The following is a 23,547-nucleotide window of genomic DNA, read 5'->3' on the forward strand; positions in this document are numbered from 1 at the left end:
TAAGTAATTGTGGCCACAGAACTGATCACTGTGGCACTCCACTAGTTATAGGTTGCCATCCTGAAAATGCCCCCTTTACCCCAACCCTCTGTCTTCTATTAGTTAGCCAATCCTCTATCCATGCTAATATACTACCCCCAACACCATGGGCTCTTATCTTATTAAGTAGCCTTATGTGCGGTACCTTATCGAATGCCTTTTGGAAATCCAAAAATATATTACATCTACTGGTGCCCTTTATCTAACCTGCTCGGTACCTCCTCAAGGAATTCTAATAAATTTGTCAGGCATGATTTCCCCTTCATGAAGCCATGCTGACTCTACTTGATTATATTATGCAATTCTAAATATCTCTGCTATTACATTCTTTATAATAAACTCTAACATTTTCCCAATGACAGATGTTAAGCTAACTGGCCTATAGTTACCTGTCTTTTGTCTCCCACCCTTGTTGAATAACAGTTTTGAATGGCAGTTTTCCAATCCTCTGGGACTTTTCCAGAATCTAAGGATTCTTGAAAATTACTACATGTGCATCCAATATCTCTGTAACTACTTCCTTTAATATATTAGGATGCAACCCATCATTCCAGGGCACTTATCAGCCTTTAGCCCAATAGCTTCCCTAGTACTTTTTCTCCAGTGATAATTATTGTATTTATTTCCTCCCTGCCCTTTTGCCCCTTGATTATTTAGTATTTTTAGAATGCCATTAGTGTCTTCTACCGTGAAGATTAATGCAAAGTATTTATTCAACTCTTCTGCTATTTCCTAGTTCCCATTATTATTTCCCCAGCCTTATTCTCTAAGGGGCTTATGTTCACTTTACCCTCTCTCTTCCTTTTTATATCTTTAAAGAAACGCTTACTGTCTGTTTTTATATTACTTGCTCGTTTACCCTCAAAGTTTATTTTCTCCCTCTTTATTATTCTTTTGGTCATCTTTTGTTAGTTTTTAAAACTTTCCCAATCCTCTGGCTTACCACTAATCTTTGCCACATTGTATGCTTCTTCTTTCAATTTGATACCATCCTTAACTTCCTTGGTTAACCATGGTTGGTTTATTCCCTTCCTAGAATCCTGCTTTCTCACTAGGATATATCTTTGTTCCAAGTCAGGAACTGTTTTTTTAAATGTCTGCCATTATCCATCAACCTTCTTTCCTGCTAAACTCCTTTTCCAGTCCACTCCAGCCAACTCTGCCCTCATTCCTTGTAATTACCCTTATTTAAGTTTATCACAGTTGTTTCCAACCCAAGTTTCTCACTCTTAAACTCAGTGCTAAATTCTACCAATTTATGTTCACTGTTTCCTAGGGGATCTTTTACTCTGAGATCATTTATTAAAACTGCCTCATTACACATTATCTGATCCAAAATAGCCTGATCCCTGGTTGGATTCACAAAATATTTTTCTAAGAAACTGTGCCGAATAGACTCTATGAATTTTTGCTCATGGCTACCTCTGCCAATTTGATTTTCCCAATCTACATGAAGATTAAAGTCACCCATGATTAATGTACTGCCTTTTTTACATGCCCTCATTATCTCCTGATTTATTCCCTGTCCTACAGTATAGCTACTCTGAGGGGGCCTATAGACTACTCCCACCAGTGTCTTCTCCCCCTTGTTATATCTTACCTCCACCTATATGGATTCTACATCTTGCGATCCAAGATCATTTCTTGCTATCAAACTTGTTGCATCTTGTACTAACAAAGCTATCCCACCATCCTTTCCATCCTACCTGTCCTTTCAAAAAGTCACATGCGCCTGAATATTTAGTTCCCAGTTTTGACCTCCTCGTAACCATGTCTCCTTAATGGCTATAAGATCATACCGATTAATCTCTATTTGTGCAGTTAATTCATTTATCTTGTTTTGAATACTGCATGCATTTAAGTAAAGAGCCATTAATGTTGCCTTTTCACCATTTTTTTCCCCTTTGACCCTTTTTGCTGTTGCGTTTTTATGTTTGTACACTCAGTCCCTTCCAGTCACACTCGGGGAATCATTACCTAAATAGCTGCACTGCAATGTTGCCATATCCTTTTGTTTTGTAAGCCTACGTATCCCCTCTCCAGAACCCTTCTGTCCCCCATTTAGTTTAAAGCGCTCTCTACAAGCCCTAGTTATTTGTTTCGCCAGGACATTGGTCCCAGCGTGGCTCAAATGAAGCCCATCCCATTGAAACAGCTCCCTTCTACCCCAGTGCTAGTGCCAGGACCCCATGAACTGAGACCCATTCCTTCCACACCAGTCTTTGAGCTATGCATTTAACTCCTTGACTCTATTTACCCTATGCCAGTTTGCCAATGGCTCAGGTAGTAATCCCAAGATTATTACCTTGGAGGTTCTGCTTTTTGATTTAGCTCTTAATTGTTCAAATTCTTTCAGCAGAACCTCCTTTTTAGTCCTATCACTGTCGTTGGTACCAACGTGGACAATGATAACTGGATCCCTCCCCTCCCACTCCAAGTTCCTCTCCAGCCCTGAGGTGATGTCCTTAACTCTGGCACCGGGCAGGCAACACAGCCTTTGGGACTCATGCTCACGGTTGCAGAGAACAGTATCTATCCCCCTAATTATACTGTCCCTACCACTTCTACGTTCCTATTTCCTTTTTTTCATTCCTTCATGGGATGTGGGCTTCGCTGGCTAGGCCAGCACTTATTGCCCATTCCTAGTTGCCCTTGAGAAGGTGGTGGTGAGCTGCCTTCTTGAACTGCTGCAGTCCATGTGGTGTAGGAACACCCACAGTGCTGCTCGGAAGGGAGTTCCAGGATTTTGACAGCTCATCCGGTCGCTTATTCTCTCCTCTCTCACTTACAGGTGCCAGCAGGAAGGGAGCAAGGCCTGAAGAAGATGAAGAAGCCCTGTCCAGCACTCAGAGAAGCCCAGAGAGGACCAAGGATGTTGTGGAGGAATGAAATGCACCTGTAGAGGCATCACAGCAGCCACCTGCACCCTTCACAAGGGCAGAGACACACACCTCAGAGGGTCTTAGATCTAGCTTAGGAAGGGTCTCACATTCTGGTGGTCACTGCGCAGACACGTGTCCACAACAGGAAAAGGTAAGGTCAGCCAAGATTGCCAGCACTCAGATCACTGCTGGGGTAGAGGCATCTGCGACGTCTGAGCTGGATGAGGCGTCTCGGTAATCGGTCGCCCACAAGATGCTGATGAGGCAGCAAGAGGCAGGAGAACATCAGACAGAGGCGACAGAGGCCATCAACAGAGTGGCACACAAGGCAGAGGTGTCTGTCTGGCTGCTCCCTGATGAAGTGGTGCTGACCTGTGCACATTTGGAGGTCTCTATAGGGAGGGTGGAAGACTCCATGGGGAACCTAGCCCAGCAGGTTCTGCTGGAGATTCGTGCAGACCTGCACTCCATTGCTGCAGCCATGGGTGAGCTTTCACAGTGGCTACATGAGAGGGGGATGGGGCACCGCACACTCCCTCCAGGTGCCCCTTCCCCTCAAGGAGTCAGGCAGGGGCCTTTGGGTACCCTGAAGGAGGAGAAGCAGCAGTTGGACATCCTGGGACCTCCACTAAGGGAGTCTGGCTCTTCCGAATCCCCCTTGCCTGTGACCCCTTCAGCCTTGTTCTCTGTAACAACAGCTCCTGTGTAGCTCCAAAGTAAGCAAGGGTTTTCCAGGCCTTGGGTAAGAATTAGGAGCAGGAGTAGAACTTTCGGCTCCTCAAGTCTGCTCCACCATTCAGTAAGATTATGGCTGATCAGCCTCAGGCCTCAGCTTCTCTTTCCAGGCAGCTCCTCATAGCCCTCAACTCCCATTATTTCAAAAATCTATCTACCTCCTCTTTAAATACTTTCAGTGATCTAGCCTCCACAACTCTCTAGGGTAGAGAATTCCAGACATTCACTACCCTCTGAAAGAAGAAATTCCTTCCCATCTCAGTTTTAAATGAGTATCCTCTTATTCTGTAACAATGTCCACTAGTTCGAGATTCCCCCACTAGTTGAAACATCTTCTCAATATCTACCCTGTCAAGTCTCCTCATCTTGTAGCTTTCAAATAAGATCACCCCTCATTCTTCTAAACTCTAATGAATAAAGGCCTAACCTGTTTAGCTGTTCTTGATAAATCAACCCCTTCAACCCAGGGATCCACCTAGTGAATCTCTTTTGAACTGCCTCCAATGCCAGTATATCTTTTCTTAAATACGGGGACCAAAACTGTACACAGTACTTCAGGTGCAGCCTCACCAACACCCTCTACAGTTGGTAACAAGACTTCCTTATTTTTAAACTCCAACCCCTTAGCAATACAGGCCAAAATTCCATTTGCCTTCTCAATTACTTGCTGTACCTGCATGCTAGCTTTTTGTGTTTCATGCACAAAAACACACAGGTCCCTCAGTGCTGCACTTATTTGGAGTCTCTCTCCATTTAAATAATAGTCTGCCTTTTGATTTTTCCTACCAAAATGCATGACCTCACGCTTTCCTACATTAAACTCCATCTGCCAAGTTTTTGTCCACTCACTCAACTTATCTATATCCCTTTGCAGATCCCTTCTGTCCTCATCACAACATACTCTCCCACCTATTTTTGTATCATCAGCAAATTTGGGTACATTACACTCTGCCCCCTCCTCCAAGTCATTAATATAGATAGTAAATAACTGAGATCCTAGGACTGATCTTTTCCAACCTGAAAAGGACCCATTAATCCTGACTCTCTGTCTTCTGTGAGTCAACCAATCCTCAATCCATGCTAATACATTACCCCCAATGCTGTGAGCTCTTATCTTGTGCTACAACCTTTTATGTGGCACTTTATCGAATACCTTCTGGAAATGCAAACACATTACGTCTACCGGTTCCCCTTTATCAACTCTGCTTGTTATATCCTCAAAGAACTCTAGCAAATTTGTCAAACATGATTTCCCATGGTCACAAAACTGTGTTGACTCTGTTTGATTGTATTAAGCTTTTCTAAATATCCTGCTATTTCTTCCTTAATAATGGACTCTAGCATTTTCCCAACGACAGATGTTAGGCTAACTGGCCTCTAGTTTCCTGCTTTTTGTCTCAATTCCCTTCTTGAACAGGGGCGTGACATTAGCAGTTTTCCAATCTGCTGGGACCTTCCTGGAATCCAGTGAGTTCTGAAATATTTTGACCAATGCCTCCACTATCTCTGCAGCCACTTCCTTTTAAAACCCTTGGATTCAGGCCATCAGGTTCTGGCGACTTGTCTGCCTTTAGTCCCATTAGTTTGTCAAATACTTTCTCCTTCGTGATAGAGGTCTGTGCTAGGGGGCAACAGGGCAAACATGTCAGCAGGCTGCCTCCACCCCTGCTGCGGATGTTGGGGAGCATTTAGAAGAAATGATAGGGAAAGACAAATGATGACGTTTTGATTTCACATGTGGTTGCACTTTGATTGTTAAACTTATCACACTTTCGTAATTATAGAGCACTTGCACTTTAATCGTGTTTGATGTGGTTTATTTGTGATAGTCCCAATTCTGTGTGCGCACCCACTGCCCACACCACCTCACCACCCACCATCTTCCCAGGGACACTCCAGGCTGGGTCTATGTCCCCCGGAGTCAGGCATGTGCAGAGAGGCAAAGGTCTTTGCCAGGGTCCTTGTGAACCATGTGCAAGAAGTCTCCTGCATAGCCTTTGCCATTCACACTCTCATCTGTCCACATTGAGCCGAATACCTTTCCCCTCCCCCCATCACACACCCTCCCTACCATAACAACTGACCCCTTCCCAGGAATCACTTTTGACCTCCTATGGTCACTCTTCAACCCTCCCTGATCATTCTCAATGTTAAACTCCCCTAACTTCCCAAAGAGCCCACCCCTGTCACAGTACATCTGCCACACCCCCAACCGCATTCTTCCGACACCCAGAATCCATTTCTCATTCCGTCACCCCTCCAACACCCCTCAGCGGCTTTTCACCCAACATCACAGGACCCTCACCCTCCCACCCTAGCAGCTCCCAATGCCCCCTGCCCACTTTAACCTTTGCCATCCTTTCCTATCACTGATTCCCTGAGTTTGTCCTCCAGGACTCATACACTGACACCACGGAGCCCTCCTTCTGAGCCCCTTTCCCCTCTCCAACACCCCATGCCCATTCACACATGTATTATACCCAGCAGCAACGTGCTCCCGCCACCCACACTCCAGCACGGCCAATGCAGCTCCCTCCCACCCTCCGTTCCCCACCACCTCATCCATTTGACGACTCCTGCGGCATCTATTTCTTTCCCCTGCCACCCCCAATCTCTTCCACCCCATCTAGGCCTCCATATGAACATACAAACATATGAACAAGGAGCAGGAGTAGGCCATTCAAGCCTTCTCCACCATTTAATGAGATCATGGCTGATCTGATAGTAACCTAAAATCTGCATCCCACTTACCCCTGATAACCTTTCACCCTCTTGTTAATCAAGAATCAATCTACCTCTGCCTTAAAAATATTCAAAGACTCTGCTTACACCACCTTTTCAGGACAAGAGTTCCAAAGACTCACAACCCTCTGAGAGAAAAAATTTCACCTCATCTCCATTTTAAATGGGCAGCCCATTTATTTTTAAACAGTGACCCCTAGTTCTAGATTCTGCCACAATAGGCAACATCCTCTCCACATCTGCCCCATCAAGACTCCTCAGGATCTTATATGTGTCAATCAAATCGCCTCTTACTCTTCTAAACTCCAGCAGATACAAGTCTAGCCTACCCAACCTTTCCTCATAAGACAACTCGCCCATTCCAGGTATTAGTCTGGTAAACTTTCTCTGAACTGCTTCCCACGCATTTACATCCTTCCTTAAATAAGGTGACCAATACAGTACACAGTACTCCAGGGGCAGGATTTTCAGTTCAGTGGGCACACACGATTGGCCGGCCCGGGAGAGGCTGGGGAACGGACATCCAACCGTGATCGGTCCCCGACCGTGATTTCACGCTGCCTGGCCAATTAATGGCCAGCCAGCATGAGATGCATGCTGAAAGGTTCAGTGCTGCCAGGGTGTGGGTGGGAGGAGGGCGAGTGCTGAAGTCAGTGTGGGCGCTGACAGAAAGCTCTCTGAAGGCAGAGAGCTGCCTCAAGGAGCTGAAGACATTAACAACCTAAAATAAAGGGTACAGAAACCAGAAAAAAAGGGTCGAAGCTTCACAATCAGTCGGCTGAAAATGTAGGTAATGAAAATGCTGTCCACAGAAAGTTATTTTTATTTTAATTTATCACGGAAACCTCATCCTGCCTGTGAATGATGTTTCCTGATAAATGCAAAGACCCTTGACCGATTCGCCTGCCCGCCAACCGTAATGTTGGACAGGCAACGTTAAAGCTCTGTCAATGGGCTTAATTGCCTGATTAATTGTTGTCGGACGTGCTTCTGAGTTTAGCCCATGCCTGCCGACTAAAATATTGCATAAGTGCACAAAGACGTTAGGACGCTCGCCCAATGTAATCACGTGCTATTTTAAGCTCGAGTGGGTCAGGCACGTGCTCACACGCTCAGCGAAAAGTTCTGCCCCAGGTATGGTCTCTGTATAACTTAAGCATAACTTCCTTACTTTTGTATTCAATTCCCCTCACAATAAATGATAACATTCCATTAACTTTCCTAATTACTTGCTGTACCTGTACAGTAACCTTTGCAATTCATGCACTAACACACCCAGATCCCTCTGCAGCTCAGAGCGCTGTATCTCTCACCATTTAGATAATATGCTTCTCTTTTATTCTTCTTGCCAAAATGGACAATTCACATTTCCCCACATTATACTCCATTTGCCAGATCTTTGCCCACTCACTTAGGCTATCTATATCTTTTTTGTAGCCTCCTTATGTGTTCTTCACAACTTACTTTCCTACCTACCTTCGTGTCATCAGCAAACTTGGCAACCATCCTATCCATCCTTCCATCCAAGTCATTTATATAAATTGTAAACAGTTGAGTTCCCAGCACTGATCCCTGTGGCACACCACTCGTTATATCTTGCCAACTTGAAAAAGACTTATTTATGCCTACTCTGTTTCCTGTTAGCCAGCTGATTTTCTGTCCATGCCATAATGCTACCCCCTTAACCATGAGCTTTTATTTTCCGCAAGAACCTTTGATGTGTGATTTTATTAAATGCCTTCTGGAAATCTAAGTACAGTACATCTACCAGTTCCCCTTTATCCACAGAACATGTTACTTGCTCAAAGAACTCCAATAAGTTGGTTAAACATGAGTCTCCTTTCACAAAACCATGTTGATTCTGCCTGATTACCTTGAACTTATCCAAGTACCCTGCTATAGCTTCTTTAATAATAGCTTCTAAAATTTTCCCTACAACAAATATTAAGCTAACTGGCATGTAGTTTCCTGCTTTCTGTCTCTCTCCCTTTTTGAATAATTTAGTGACATTTGCTATCTTCCACTCTAATGGGACCTTCTCCGAATCTAGGGAGTTTTTGGAAAATTAAAACCAGTGCAACTATCTCACTAGCCACTTCCACACATCCTACATCTTCATTCCTCTTCTCCATCTAATCCTCCCTCTGCCCCCAGCACAGAGCATCGCCGCCCAACAGTACCTCCTGCAGCTGGCCACCTGTAGCTTGAAGATCCACCTCCTGGTAGAAGAAGCTGCTGTGAGAAGACTGGCCTCCTGGAAACTGCTGCAGTGAGAAGACCCATGTGGCTGATGCTCCACTCACTCACTGCTGCACGTGGTGTTCCAGTGTCTGGTCACTGGGGGCCTTCATCTTCCATCCCCAGGCCTTATTCAGGTAAGTGGCGACATGTACATGCTATGTTGGCCCAGACGTCTTCTGGACTGCCGTGATTTCTCACTGGTGGCACACACGATCGGGCGGAGGGAGAGGTGATTCGGGTCAGGCCTTCATCTGCATCCCATTAGCGCAATGCAAATCAGTTTCACACCAGCCTCTTGCAGGAATGGCGACCTTCATGGCAGGCAGGAGCACAAGATCCCGCCCAATTTTTCAGTTCCCGGTGCATCGTCCTCCTTGCCCGCCATTAAATCTGCTGCAGGCGGCGGGGGGGTGGGGGGACTGGAAAATTCCGTCCATTATTTTTAAATCAAAGAACAGTAAAGAAATGATAAATAATACTGATTCTGTATGTTTCTATGGTACTCATTGCAATGAGGAATATCAAGTAAATACTGATTCAACAAAATCATCATAAATGTAAGTAATGACTAATTGAATATTTTGTCCAATTTAAGTCTTTGTACAATACATAGAAAATTATAAAAATAATCAATAGAGCCAAAACCAAAACAAATTCAATTCACTGACTCCCACACTCCATTGCGAAAGCCCAGGTTCATTGAGGAGAGGAACAGTCCTCAGAGAGAAAACACCAAAGCTGCCCAATTCCTGGAACAATACATATTATACCACAACAAACCACACAGGGCAACAGGAATTACTCCTCCTGAACATGATTCTTTCCCTCTCCCTCCCGCAGTGTGTGTTTCTCTATCTCTCTCTCTCCCATAGTGTGTTGGTCTCTTTCTCTTTCCCTCCCATAGTGTGCTCTCTCTCTCTCTCTCTCTCTTCAGTGTGTGTTTCTCTCTCTTTGTTCCCCAGTGTGTTTCTCTCCTACTCTCTCCCTCCCACAATTTGTATTTCACCCTCCCTCCCTCCGAGTCTGTTTTTCTCTCTCTCCCTCCCACATGTCTTTCTCTCTCTCTCTCCCCCTCCCAATGTGTGTTTCTCTCTCTCCCTCCCATTCTCTCTCATCTCCTCCTCCCACAGTGTGTGTTTCCCTTCCTCTCTCTCCCAGGCCTGCATTTTACCTTTGGTGGGTGTATGCGATTGGGGTGCTCGGGAGCGCTCGGGAAACAGACCGCCAACTGCAATCGGCCCCCGACTGCGATTTCACACTGGCTGGCCAATTAATAGCCAGCCAGTGTGAAACGCCCACTGGAAAGCTCAGCGCTGCCAGGGTGAGGGCAGGTGATGATATCACCACGGGTGAGTGCAGCGAGAGAGCTCCACGAAGGCAGACAGCTGCCTTAGGGAGCTGCAGACCTTCGAATGATCAAATAAAGTTTTAAAAAGCTGCAAAAAATTGTCCATGCAGCACAACCAGACACCTGAAAATATACCTCATAAAAATGCTGTCCACAGATATATATTTTTATTTTATTTCATGACAGAAATTTCATCCCGTCCTTGGAAGAATTTTGATGAAAAATGTAAAGGCTGCCTGGCCGATTCGCCCGTCCGCCAACCATAAGGTTGAACGGGCCACAAGAAATCGGAGACAATTGCACCGTTAAAGGGCTTAATTGCCCTCTTAATTGTTGGCAGACACGCTTCCAACTTTTGCGCACACCCACGAAGCAAAAGATCACAGCAGTGAGAGATGATGTCAGAACGCTCACCCGATGTCTTCTCATGTGATTTTATGCCCAAATGGGTCAGGCGTGCACCCACTGGCGAGACATAAAATTCTGCCCCCAGTGTGTGATTCTCTCTCTCCCTCCCACAGTGTGTTTTTCTCTCTCTTTCTCTCCCTCCCACAGTGTGTGTTTTTCTCTTTCACCCATATGTGAGATTCTCTCTCTCTCTCTCTCTCTCTCTCTCCCATAGTGTGAGATTCACTCTCCCTCTCTCCCTCCCACAGTGTTTGTTTTTCTCTTTCTCTCCCTCCCACAGTGTGTGTTTTTCTCTCTCACCCATATGTGAGATTTTCTCTCTCTCTCTCTCTCTCTCTCCCATTGTGTGAGATTCACTCTCCCTCCCTCCATCCCACAATGTGAGATTCTCTCTCTCTCTCCCTCCCACAGTGTGGGCAGAATTTTATGTTCTGCTGCTGGTGGATTTGCAGGCAGCGGGGAGGGCCCTGTAAAATTCCTTGGAGGGCTTTCTCACCAGGCTCCTGCCCCATCCAACCTCTCTGCAGTTTTACGGTGGGATGCATGAGGCCTAGGCTGGCCCACCCACTCTTTCCCCAAATCAGGCCCTTAAATATCTAATTAATGACCACTTAAGGGCCGTTTTCCTCCCAGCCTGAATTTTCAGACTGGCGGGAGCATTTCAGGTACGGGGGGAGTTGGAAAGGGAAATCCCGCCATCCTAAAATTCCTGGCCTGTGTTTCTCTCTCTCTCCCTCACACAGTGGCAGAATTTTGCTGTCAGCGAGCAGGGGCGGGGCCCACTCGCCAACATGTAAAATGATGCGGGATGATGTCGGGCAGAACCCCCGAAGTCATCCCGCCCCATTTAACTTTTCAGGAAAGCAGGGGCGCAGCAAAATCAGCTGTGGGCCTGCCGACCTGTCAATGGCCAGCTGAGGCTATTGACAGGACCAATTATACAATTAAAGGACCTGCCCGTCCAACCTTAAGGTTAGCTGGTCGGCCAGGAGCCCCGGCGGCAAATAGAAAAAACATGAAACCTCACCCAGTGCCGAGATGAGGTTTCATGTAGGATTTTAAAAAGTTTAATAAACTTATTATGTAAATTATGAACATGTCCCATCTAATGTGACATTGTCACATGAGGGGGACATGTTAGGGAATTTTTATTTCTATTTTTCATATTTTTAAAAGTGTCTGCGATCTCCCTGAGGCAGCACTTAGCTTCAGGGAGATGTGTGCATGTGCAAAAGAGTGCACTCTCGCTTTTGGGGAATCATCCCCCCACCCCCACCCCCACCCACACAGGAAGCACATAGCGCTTCCCAGCGGATGTCATGCTGGGCGGGCCTTAATTTGGCCTGCCCACGTAAAATGGCGGCGGGGCCCGCTTCTCCGGTGTGGATCGACTCCCCTCCTGTCGGAGATTGGGTCGGGCCCACCTGCCCGACAGGCAGAAAATTCTGCCCAGTGTGTTTTTCTTTCTCTCTCTCCCTCCCACAGTGTGTGTTAATATCAGTGTAGTGGTAAAAGCCATTGGACTAGTAATTCAAAGGCACAGATTCAAATCCCACCAAAATAGCTGGTGGAATTTAAATTCAACTAATAAGTCTGGAATTGAAAGCTAGTCTCAGTAATGGCGACCACAAAACCATTGGGCAGAATTTTCTGCCTGTCGGGCGGGTGGGGAGTCGATCCCCGCCAACGAAGCAGGCCCCGCTGCCATTTTATGGGGGCGGACTAATTAAGGCACATGACGTCCAGCGGGAAGCGCTATGCGCTCCCTGTGCGGGCGATGGGGTGGGGGGGGATTCCCCAAAAGCGAGAGCACACTCTTTCGCACATCTGCATGAAAGAGCGCACATCTCCCTGAGGCTAAGTGCAGCTTCAGGGAGATTGCTGCCAGTTGTGAAAACATTGAAAATAGAAAAAAAAATCCTTAACATGTCCCCCTCATGTGACAATATTACATGAGATGGGGCATGTTCATAATTTACTGATTAACTTTATTAAAATGTTTAAAACCCTGCATGAAACCTCATCCCGCCACTGGGTGAGGTTTCATGTCTTTTTCTATTTGCCGCAAGGGCTCCTAGCCTGCCCACCAACCTTAAGGTTGGACGGGCAGGTCCTTTAATTGTTTAAATGATCCTGTCAATGGCCTCAATTGGCCATTGACAGGTCGGCGGGCCCGCAGCTGATTTTGCTGTGCCCCCGCCTTCCTGAAAATTTAAATGGGACGGGATGACGTTGGGGGTTCCACCCAACATCATCCTGTGTCATTTTACATGTCGGTGAGCGGGCCCCACCCCCTGTTTGCCAACGGCAAAATTCTGCCCATTGTTGATTGTTGTAAAAACCCACCTACTTCACTAACACCCTTTAGGGAAGGAAATTTGCCATCCTTACCCGGTCTGACCTAAGGTGATTGACTTGAAACTGCCCATTGCAATGACCTAGCAAGGCACTCAGTTCTATTATACCACTATAATGCTTAAAAGGGATGAAACCAGATGGACCCGGCATCAACCTCAGCACTGGAAATGACAATGGCAAACCCAGCCCTGTCGACCTTGCAAAATCCTTCTTACTAACATCTGGGGGCTTGTGCCAAAAGTTGGAGAGCTGTCCCACAGACTAGCCAAGCAATGAACTGACATAGTCGTACTCACGGCATGCCTTACAGAAACTATCCCAGACACCACCATCACCATCCCTGCGTATATCCTGCTGTCCCACTAGCAGGGCAGACCCAGCAGAGGTAGCGGCACAGTAATAAACAGTCAGGAGTGAGTTGTCAACTCTGGACCCCATCAAGTCTCATGACATCAGATCAAACATGGACCTGAGTTGAAAAAAAGGTGCCTGCAATTTCAATAGCCATTTGTTGACAAAGCCTCAGGGCTATCATTAGAGTATTACTACTGCTCGACTGCTTCCACAACCAATCGTTATTACGGGGTGGGGGGGGGCTGTAAATTCACAGTTTGATTGGCAGCTCCAAGAGGCTATTAGGGGATTAGCTATTTTTAATGTGGCGCCATGAAGACAAATGTTTGTTTTTTTTATAAGGAATTAATTACTTGAAGGGTGTTAATTGTATTGAATGCACTTTTATCAATGATTGTTTTTTATTTACATAGTGGAGTCTGTAACAGATATTTAGCACTTTATTTTCTTTCACCTCAGCATAGCTCCTGATGGATCCTGGTTGAGTTGGCATGGAGGGTATAAGGACAAAGGGAGGTGGGCAGGGGTCATGGGTTGGCATGAGTTGGCTCTAAGTAGGCATAGGGCCTATAAGCAGCTGCAGGGCTGGTTAGAGGTGCATAGGTTGGCATGGTGGGTATGAGGGGCCAAGGGGTGGGTAGAGGGGTATAGGTTGTCATGGAGTGTATGAGTGACCATGAGTGATGGGTAGAAGGGCATATATTTGGCATATAGGGTATGAAAGGCTATGGGTGTGTTGCCAACTCATGCTCTGGATGGGGCATATGGAATGAGTGAGTGAGGGGATGTGAGGGGTGAGGGCTAGGTGGCCTAACTGCTTTTATTATAACTGGGACAAAGTCCCAGAGCACAAAGAGGGGCCATTTATCCAGCCCACCTCGGCACTCGGCAGCCCCTGTAGCTGCCTCCAAACGGTTTCCTGGGGTGGCGGGCCTGACTCCAGCACTCTCAATCCCTCACCCCCCCACCTCCACTAAATGAAAAGCCGGCCATTTCGGCTTTTTGCCTGAGGCAGGTTCAGCAAGTAAGAAAATTTTCCGATTCTGTGCACCTGCATTGGGAGTGAAAATCTAGGCCCAAGGCCAGGATTTTCCCCTCGACGGTTTGGGGCTCATCGAGGGGAAAATGACACGGGATGATGTCGAGAGGAATCCCTGACGTCATCCCGGTCCCTTTAAATCTTTAGGAAGGTGGGCAGACAGTGAAATCAGCTGTCCGCCTGCCGAACTGTCAATGGTCAATTGAAGCCATTGACAAGCTAGTTAAGATAATTAAAGACCTGCCCATCCAAGCTTAAGGCTGGCGGGCAGGCCAGGAGCCCCAGCGGGCTTCAGATTATATCCCTCCCCCACCCCGGAACAGGAAGTGCATAGCGCTTCCTGTCGGGCAGGCCGCTGGGCAGGCCTTAATTGTTCCGCCCACTCAAAATGGCGGCGGGCCCCATTTCAGTGGCGGGGGTTAGCTGTCCGTCCACCGCCAAGCCGGTGGGGCCCGCACGCCATCCGAGGGCAAAATTCTGCCCCAAGTGTTCAAAATCTTCCCTCATCACAAGCTTCCTATGAGATTTTTATACATTTAGTTTAGCATTAACACACGAGTGTTCCAAAATATGCAGCGAAAAGTGCTAGAAATAGAGACTTGCAGTATTCCAGTCATCTGAAAAAAATATTCCAGGTCAGGCTTCCAGTGGCCCGCAGATGGCAGGCAGGAGGGTCTATCCAGCTTGTGAAAGGGTCTTCTATTAACAGTTGGAATGACACACTCATATTCGATACCAGGTATGAGATAAGACATCTGCACAGATAGAACGCTCATGAAGATGAGTGAACAGGTCTGCTCTGGATAGTCATTGCCTTTTGCAGTTAGCCCTACTGACCTCAAATCTGCTTGACTTTGAATATACTTTGAGGTTGGAGGAGGTGTTGCTGCACACAGCACCCTAATAAAGTTCAAGTTTTAACTTTTGCAACACTTCTTAAATGCTGATGCTTGAAAAAATGTGACAAAATCACATGGCAATTTGTTGCATGTTAGGAATCTCATTGGATTCATAAATTTCTTGTTGAAAGTTTTTTTACTTATACAGTAATTGAATTTTTTGAAACACCTGAAGCTCTGTTATGTTTTCACCATTTTTAATTAAGTGAGTGGCCCCACTATTCTGGTCTGTTCATGAACACCTCCAAATTTTTAATTATTGAAACAGTTGTGAATTACAAGCTACTTAAAAAATGACATAGGAATACATGCAAGTTAAAATGCTGGTGTTGTGAGCAATTTATTTTCCATAAAACACGTGCTGTCCCTTTCCCAGTGCACTTTATTTATATATTTACTGCATCTGCTTTCTGGAAACTTCTTTTTTCTAAGAGATTAATGCCAAAATAAATCTCTGACCCTTTAAGGTGGAATCATTGTCAGGGATCAGTTATATTTGTTATGTTGAACTGTGACATCAAGATCTCATGATTTCAGAACCAGGATGTTCCAGCAGTAAACTACTGTCAAAACAATCCATATATATTGTTTAAAATAGTAAACCTGTGAACTGAACTGCAGAATAATAAAAGAAGGTGAATGGATGGTGTAAAAGTTCTGATACCTTTGTATCCCAGGATGGCTACAGTAATGGTCAGCATGGCGCACAGGACATAGAGCAGCAGGATAGCGAACTTCAGTGCCCAGTTGTTTCTACATCGATTACACTGAGGCCCTTCCTGGATTCCTGCAACAAAAGTACAAGGCTTAACATTTTTGGCAGATACGATATTCATGTCTATTTTTTATGACATTTTGTATCATACATTTATGCAACAAATGTTTTAGTAAATTTAAAACAAAAGCATCAGGGGAATATTTGTTCAGTATCCTTAAGACAACTGAATTACATGATGCCAGGAACAGCAGCTTGCAGACATCAGCCCAAACGCTTCCATTGTTTTATTCTGCACAGCACACCCTTCCTCCTGAGTAACTTCACTGGATGTGAATTTTTTTTTTAAGTTACCATTGGAAACCTCATCCCGCCCATGGATGAGGTTTCATTAAAAATGCAAAAGCCGCCTGGCCTATTTGCCCGCCCGCCAACCAAATAATTGAGTGGGCAGCGAAAAATAGAAATTATTTACTTGTTTAAGGACCTTAGTAGACCTCTTAATTGTCGGCAGGCGCGCTGCCTCCTTTTGCGCACGCCCGCTAATCGAAAGATCACAAGAGTGCGCAATGACATCAGGATACTCGCCTGACATCATCATGCACTATTTCACTCATGTTCAGGTCAGACACGTGCCCTCCCACAGGACAAAAAATTCTGCCCCATGTACCATTTTCGCAAGTGTGTTCTGGCCTGCCAGAAAGACAAGAAATCACAGAAAAGGATCGTAGAAAATAGTTACAGCACTGATGGCAGCCATGTGGTCTACCATGTCTGTGCCGGTTCCCTCAACAGCAACTCAACTAGTTCCATCCCTGTCCTTTTCCACTAGCCCTACAAAGCATTTCTCTTCAGGGGGTCCTTCAATTGGTTTGTGAAAGCCACCACTGAATCTGCCTCCACCACCCTTTCAGGCAGTGCATTCCATATCATAACCCTCGCTATGTTAAAAAGCTTTTCCTCATGTTGGCGTTTGTTCTTTTGTCAATCACCTTAAATCAGAATCCTCTGATTACTCCACCCTTCTGCCAATTGGAACAGTTTCCCTCTATCTACTCTGCCCAGGCCCCTCATGATTTTGACATCTCTATCAAATCTCATCTCAAGCTTCTAAGGGGACCAACCACAACTTCTTCAATCTATCCATGGAACTGAAGCCCCTCATCCCTGGAACCATTCTTGTAAATCTTTTCTGCACCCTCTCCAAAGCTTTCAAATCCTTCCTAAAGTGTGGTGTTCAGAATTGGATACAATTCTCCAGTTGAAGCCGAACAAGTGTTTTATAAAAATGAGTCATAAGGCCCTTGCTTTTGTACCCTATGCCTTTTATTAGTAAACCATTCAGGACAATATTCAGACTTGGGCTGCAAAGCAGCAAGTAACATTCATGCCAGGCAATGAACATCTCCACCAAGGGAAAATCCAAACATCTCACCCTGACATTTAACAGCATTACCATTGCTGAATACCCCCACCATCAATGTCCTGGGGGTTACCATTGACCAGAAACTTAACTGGACCAGCCATATAAATACTGTGGCTACAAGAGGAGGTCAGAGGCTGGGAGTAACTCTGAGGTGAGTAACTCACCTCCCCAAAGCCTGCCCACCATCAACAAGTCATAAGTCAGGAGTGTGATGGAATACTCTCCACTTGCCTGCATGACTGCGGCTCTAACACTCAAGGACCTCAACACTATCCAGGACAAAACAGCCTGCTTGATCGGCACACTATCATAAAAATTTACTCCCTCCACCATTGGTGCATTGTGGCAGCAGTGTGCAACATCTATAAGATGCACTACAACAACTCACAAAGACATCTTCGACAGCATCTTCCAAATACGTGACCTCTGCCGCCTAGGCAAAAAAGGCAACAGACCAATGGGAACGCTGCCAGCTGCAAGGTCCCCTCCAAGTCACATGCCATCCTTACCTGAAACTGGCTGTCCTTTCACTGTTGTTGGGCCCAAAACCTTAACTCCCTACCTAACAGCACTGTAGATGTAACCACAGCAGATGGACTGTCGTGGTTCAAGTTGGCGGCTCACCACCCCCTTCTCAAGGGCAATTTGATAAATTCTGGCCTTCACACAGATGCTCACACCTGATGAATGAATAAAAATGCCCAAAAAACAGTTGTTCATCACTATACTCTGTTTCCTGTCACTCAGCCAACTTTAATGAGACAACAAGATAAGGGCATCATTGAGATTCAAAATTTGGATTGAATAATAAAAATTAGAAACCAGTGTTCTTTTCACTTTGTGGTGTTGGCATCTGTTGCCAGTCTCACCAGATTTGGTATTAATGAGCAGCTAGCACAGAACAGGTGTATAAGAATTTTTTTTTGTTTTATTTCCTTGTGGACCCCACAAGGAATCCTAGGTCATCTTCTGCTCTAGGCTTCCCCCTTCTCTTGCTATTTCCTCCAGAACTCCTCTTTGGACTTAACTTTCCTCAGGGCTGAAATTGACCAATGCAATATCTCATTTTTTTAAAAAGTAGACAGAGCTAACTTGGGTAGTTACAGGCCAGAGAGTTTAACATCAATGCAAAGGAAAATAAAGGAATCTTTAAATACAGATGAAATTACTAAATGCAAGGGGTATTGACAAAGCAGGAGTGTGAGAAGGCCATTCAGTTCCTTAAGCCTGTTTCACCATTCAATTAAATCACAGCTGACCTATAACTCAACTCCATTTACTTGCCTTTGCTCCATATCCCTTTACATCCTTATCTAATAAAAATCTCAGGGTCAGAGGCTGACCAAGGTTGTTCCTACCCTAGAACCTGCGATAATAATGAATAGCTTACAGTAGCAGAATTATTGAGAGTCTGCCAGAAACTATCAGAACGAGTCAAATGATGGCCAGAATCATTAAGGAAGTATTCGGCCTGGCAGGTATGTTAGTTGTCTGTAGTGCTTGATTTTATATTTTTGTTTTGGCAATAAATTGTTACTTCAATCAGAGGGTACATGAACTTGTTTGATGTTCAGTAAACCTTTATTCTCTTTATGCATAGTGCTCAATAAAAGCATTTTTAAAGTGGCCCATTGTATTAAATTATCTCTGCAATATGAGGATATAAGAAATGGTCTGTGAGCCCCAAAGTTAGAGTCTTTTAATGTTTCAGCTACTAAATCTTAGGGTAAGTCACTATTGTCAGCAAATGTTATAACTTGATCAAGCAGTTTGCATAGCTGGTCAGTGTCTTCTCCAGTAATGATGGGATGATTCCTGCGACAAGGTCAACCATCGCCACTAAAAGGCAAGTGGATCTTTTGTGTGTCCCAGGAAGTGGGTGTTTGATCAGTGAGGCAAAGTGATGCAGATCTATTTGGAAATAGTCATTTATACTTTATAGAATGACTGAGAGTCTGATATGTGATACAGAAAGTACACAAAGAATTCAGCAGGTTCTACATGCAGTTCTTGGCCATTTAAAAAAGGATCCAATAATAAGGTTCTGACAATAACATTGGCATGCTGATTCAGCCTGGCTGCATTATTTAGTGTGAAAGGATCAGAACTTACTCTTGCAACAGTGATTTTAATGGCAAGTAAAAGAGGGAAATATAAAGCAACAGTCAGTACAAACGATTCAATGAGACATTCAAGCTGTGATAGTGGATCTCTGGCAATGAACATCATTGACTATTTGACCTCTGTACTGCCTTTATAAAGTGATGTCACACTTTGAAAGTTTATAGGAAGGAATGCTGAAAGCTTAACATGCCAGTTATGATTACTAATGTTACAAACACAGGGCATTTTTCACCATGCTATATGTCATTGCTGATGATCTATGTACACAATGGGAGAAAGCAAATGTGAATTTGAGCAAGGTCCCATCTAAGCTGCATGGACTCACGCTCCTGCACACAAATTGTCCCCTTTAAATTACAGTGTGTGCATGGCCATGCAAGAACTTTAAAGGGGTTGCACACTTAAAGAAATTGCCCCTGCAATCCAAAAAAAATTTTTTGTTGAATGTGATCCATGATTTTTATCCCCATTTTCATCAATACGACAGCCAGCATCATCTATAAACAGGGCAGCATTCAACCTTGCCAATTATTTCCACATGAATTGCATTCCTATCTCATATACAGTACACATGCAGCTCTTTTAATTGAACAGAGATGTTGTTCAGAATGCCAAAGGATGGATAGAATCAATCTTGCAATTAGGTAAGCAAGAGCAGAAAAGGTAAACTTCTTTTGGATCAGACAGGAGAGAATCTACAACTTCTAAACCTTGATCTGGTATTGAGTTCTGGCTGGAACAGTCAAGGATAGTAACACAGAGGCTTTGATTCTTTCACTGCTTGCCAGCCATGGTTCATTGGTAGAACTTATGAATCTTAATCAGAAGGTCATAAATTCGTGGGTCCATTCTAGACTAAAACACATCATCTACGATGAAGCTTCAGTACAAAATGACGTTGAACTTCGCTTTTCGAGATGGTCAGTCAAGTCCCCATTTGTCTTCGCGGTGAATGTAAAAAAATCCCATGCCACTATTTGAAGAAGAATAGGTGAATTCTCTTGGCATCTTGGCTAATATTCTTCCTTTTTCCACTATCGCTAAAACTGATGGCGGGATTTTCCGACCCTGCTCGCGGTGGGCATTATGGCCTGCAGCTGTCAATGGTGGGCTGCATTTCCCACCATGGCACATCAGGAATGTCATTTGAATACATTTGCATCTAATTATAAGGGCTGCTCGTTGGATCATCTCCCCAGGCTGGATCAAGAGGGCACATCGGCATCTAATTATACCGACATGTTTCACAGCGGTATACAAATGATGTGCACCTGGCAGCCCGCACTTTGCTCATGACTTTGAGGTTCGTTCGCCTACCTTGCATCGCTCAGCACTCATGGCAACTTAGACTCAGTGTCAGGCTTTGTCAGCAGCACCACATCACTTTCAGGGGCGTGTCAGAAGCAGGTCTCTACCTACCTGCAGAGCAGCAGTAAGGCAGGGGTGGCTTATAATGTGCTGGGGGGTAAGGCCTTCATTGGGGAAGGGGTATAGGTGCCTCGCAAGACCGCATTCGCATGTCTTATCTGCAGATGAGTAAGCGACAGTGTCGTAGTCACCTCCGCATGTCCATGGATCTGGTGACTCAAATTTGCCAAATTCTCCAGGAATTGGTGCCATGGGGACTGGGAGGGCATCCATTGCTACTGGCTGTGAAAGTAACCACTGCACTGAACTTCTAATTGAGTGGCTCCTTCTAGGGTTCCACTGGGGACCCCTTTGGGGTCTGTCAAGCATCCACTCACAAATGCCAGCACTGGGCTTTGCTGAGATTTTCGATTCCCACAGGTGCACGGTGCCATTGACTGCACTCGTGGCTATAAAAGCTTCCTGGCAACAGGCACACCAACACATAAACAGAAAAGGCTTCCACTCACTCAATGTACAGCTGGTTTGTGACCGTAAGAAACTTATTATGCAGGTTTGTGCCAGATACCCAGGAAGCATCCACGGCTCATACTTCTTGAGTAGATCGCAGATCCCAGGCACCTTCAAGGGGCCACACAGGATCCAGGTTTGACTCTTCAGTGATGAGCGATACCCGCAAAGAACGTGGCTGATGTTATCAGTGCGGTGGCCACAGAATCCTGCAGAAAGAAGGTACAACGTTGCTCATGCCACTACCCAAACATAGGTGGAGCAGACCAGAGGCATCTTAAAGATGCAATTCTGATGCCTGGACAGATTGGACAGAGCACTCCATACAGACCCCTGGCGGTCTCATTGACCATCATGGCTTGCTGCACGCTGCACATTCTGGCGCTGCAAAGGGGGAAGACTTGCCAGATGCCGACATGGAGGAGCTACATGTCTTCTCCAATGAGGTGGGCTTCGAAGGGGATGAGGGTGTTGAATTCAAGGAAGCCGAGGCTGCAGGGAAGAGGCCATAGCATGGGCCAGACGAGGCTAGTGTGCATGTGAGGGCCACACAGCCACCAGTTTCCACAAGGAGGATGACAAGTTGCAGACTACCCTCTTGGACAAGTGCCTTCCATCATGGGCCAACACAGCACCAACGATCCTATTCCTGTCATTTCAACCATTTCAACACACTTCAATGTGAGAGACATCAGGTTCACATCATCCTGATCCCTTGAAGAATGATGACGCCTCAGGAGCATGTCTTTGATGTGATGAGATGCTAACCGGAGGAGGGAGTCCTGGCATCAGACGTCAGACAGTGCTGCCTCTTCAAGCGTCTCTCCAGCATCCCAGTCACAACAGCAGCCTACAAGCAGCAGAAGCTGTTCCACTATCCCCATAGTGGGCTCATAGCTGTATGCCTTCAATCTGACAAAACTCTCCAAGGAGATCCATCTCCAGAAATGGAACATTGCATTCTGTATAACGTTGATGGTGAAACTAATAGGTGACACTTTGGCCAAGGTACCTGAGGATGTTCTGTAGGTGTGCATCTAATCAAAGATGACTCAATCCTCTGTGTCACCTTCTTCTCTATCACATTAACATTTGGCACTCTCTGGGATGCTGGCCTGTTTTTATCCTCAACTTACTGTGCATGTGGACCATCTGAGGATGACAATGTTCAACCACTTGTGTGCTAGACATTAAAGTGCCTCCTCTTTAAGACACACACTGTGCCCTCATGGCCAGCCCTGGCCCTTGTGAACTCCAAAATGTTCAGACACCGTGAATCCCTCAAGGTCACGAGTCACTGCTAGTAAAGGCCAGACTTCAGCTTCAGTACATCCTCACTCCCATCCCATTGCTTCCCTCAACATTGTATAAAACTATGATGTGTGCTTCCAGACCATGCTCAAAGGCTCTATTGACCATCAAAAATCACCATTTGCAATCACATGTCTTGGTGAGTGCTTAGGTGATGGGATGTACAGTGCTGCATACCAGCATTGTGATGAGAGCCTTGTGTTCGCAATCCAGACAATTACAGAAATGCTCAGAAAGGTTGTAGGTTCAAGTGCCAGGGCAATAATGTGGCCAAGAGGGGCAGAGCTTCGATACCTTGAGGTGGCAAGGTCCTCCCACTTATTGGTGAGTTTGCAGATGTACACTCAGAAAGTCGGAAACGTGGTTGGCAGACAGGAGCGCGCATGAACCCTGACTATGGCTCATAGCATGAAAACTCTCCAGATGACAGAGAGCACATGGAGTTGCAGGATATATGAACCTTCTCCATGCATAAACACATCTCTCCTTGTAAACTACAGTTTCACGTTTCAAGAATGCAGAAGAGATAGGAGAACACCTCAACCTCAATCTTATACAGCCAAGAATGAACATGATATGACTGCAAAGCATGTGAACGAGGTTCCTCCCACAAGCACACTTCACATTAAGGTCAGGCATCACTGATGTCGAGAATGATCTGAAATAGTGCCACACACGATATGGAAGCACACTACATGGACGAGAGGCCCATGATAGCTACGTCTACGATAAATGGGCGGAGGCACCTTGGTATCACACCTGATTGACAGCAACACAGCTCATCATAAAAAGGAGGCATAAACAAGAGATGTGAAATGTGTGCGATTTTCTTTACATTTGTGAACACTATATACATGTGCTTAGCACCCGTGCCACTGCTGTGCTCCAAATCTTTTCTAACCTCTCTAACCCTACCGCTACATCTGGGTGCAATCCTGACATCTACAGTGGAGGTGGAGACAGCCTGCTGACTGCTACACCCTGTTGTCTGTGATGACTTTGGCACGCGTCTTCTGGAGAGGCAAGAGGAAGGCTTTGGCCTGCGCAT

The 23,547-nt window shown here is 45.5% G+C and overlaps 1 protein-coding gene across 2 annotated transcripts in view; it reads right to left on the reverse strand.

The window, feature by feature from the left end:
* colec12 (collectin sub-family member 12) overlaps positions 1–23,547 on the reverse strand; it is a 239,021-nt gene that overhangs the window by 80,369 nt on the left and 135,105 nt on the right. For both annotated transcript variants that reach the window (XM_041190038.1, XM_041190037.1), the window contains one exon: positions 15,710–15,832. In XM_041190038.1, the coding sequence (XP_041045972.1) occupies positions 15,710–15,832 (123 nt within the window). The remainder of the gene's footprint in view (positions 1–15,709; positions 15,833–23,547) is intronic.

The sequence above is a fragment of the Carcharodon carcharias genome, chromosome 6, assembly GCF_017639515.1.
Source record: "Carcharodon carcharias isolate sCarCar2 chromosome 6, sCarCar2.pri, whole genome shotgun sequence".
Taxonomy (NCBI): domain Eukaryota; kingdom Metazoa; phylum Chordata; class Chondrichthyes; order Lamniformes; family Lamnidae; genus Carcharodon; species Carcharodon carcharias.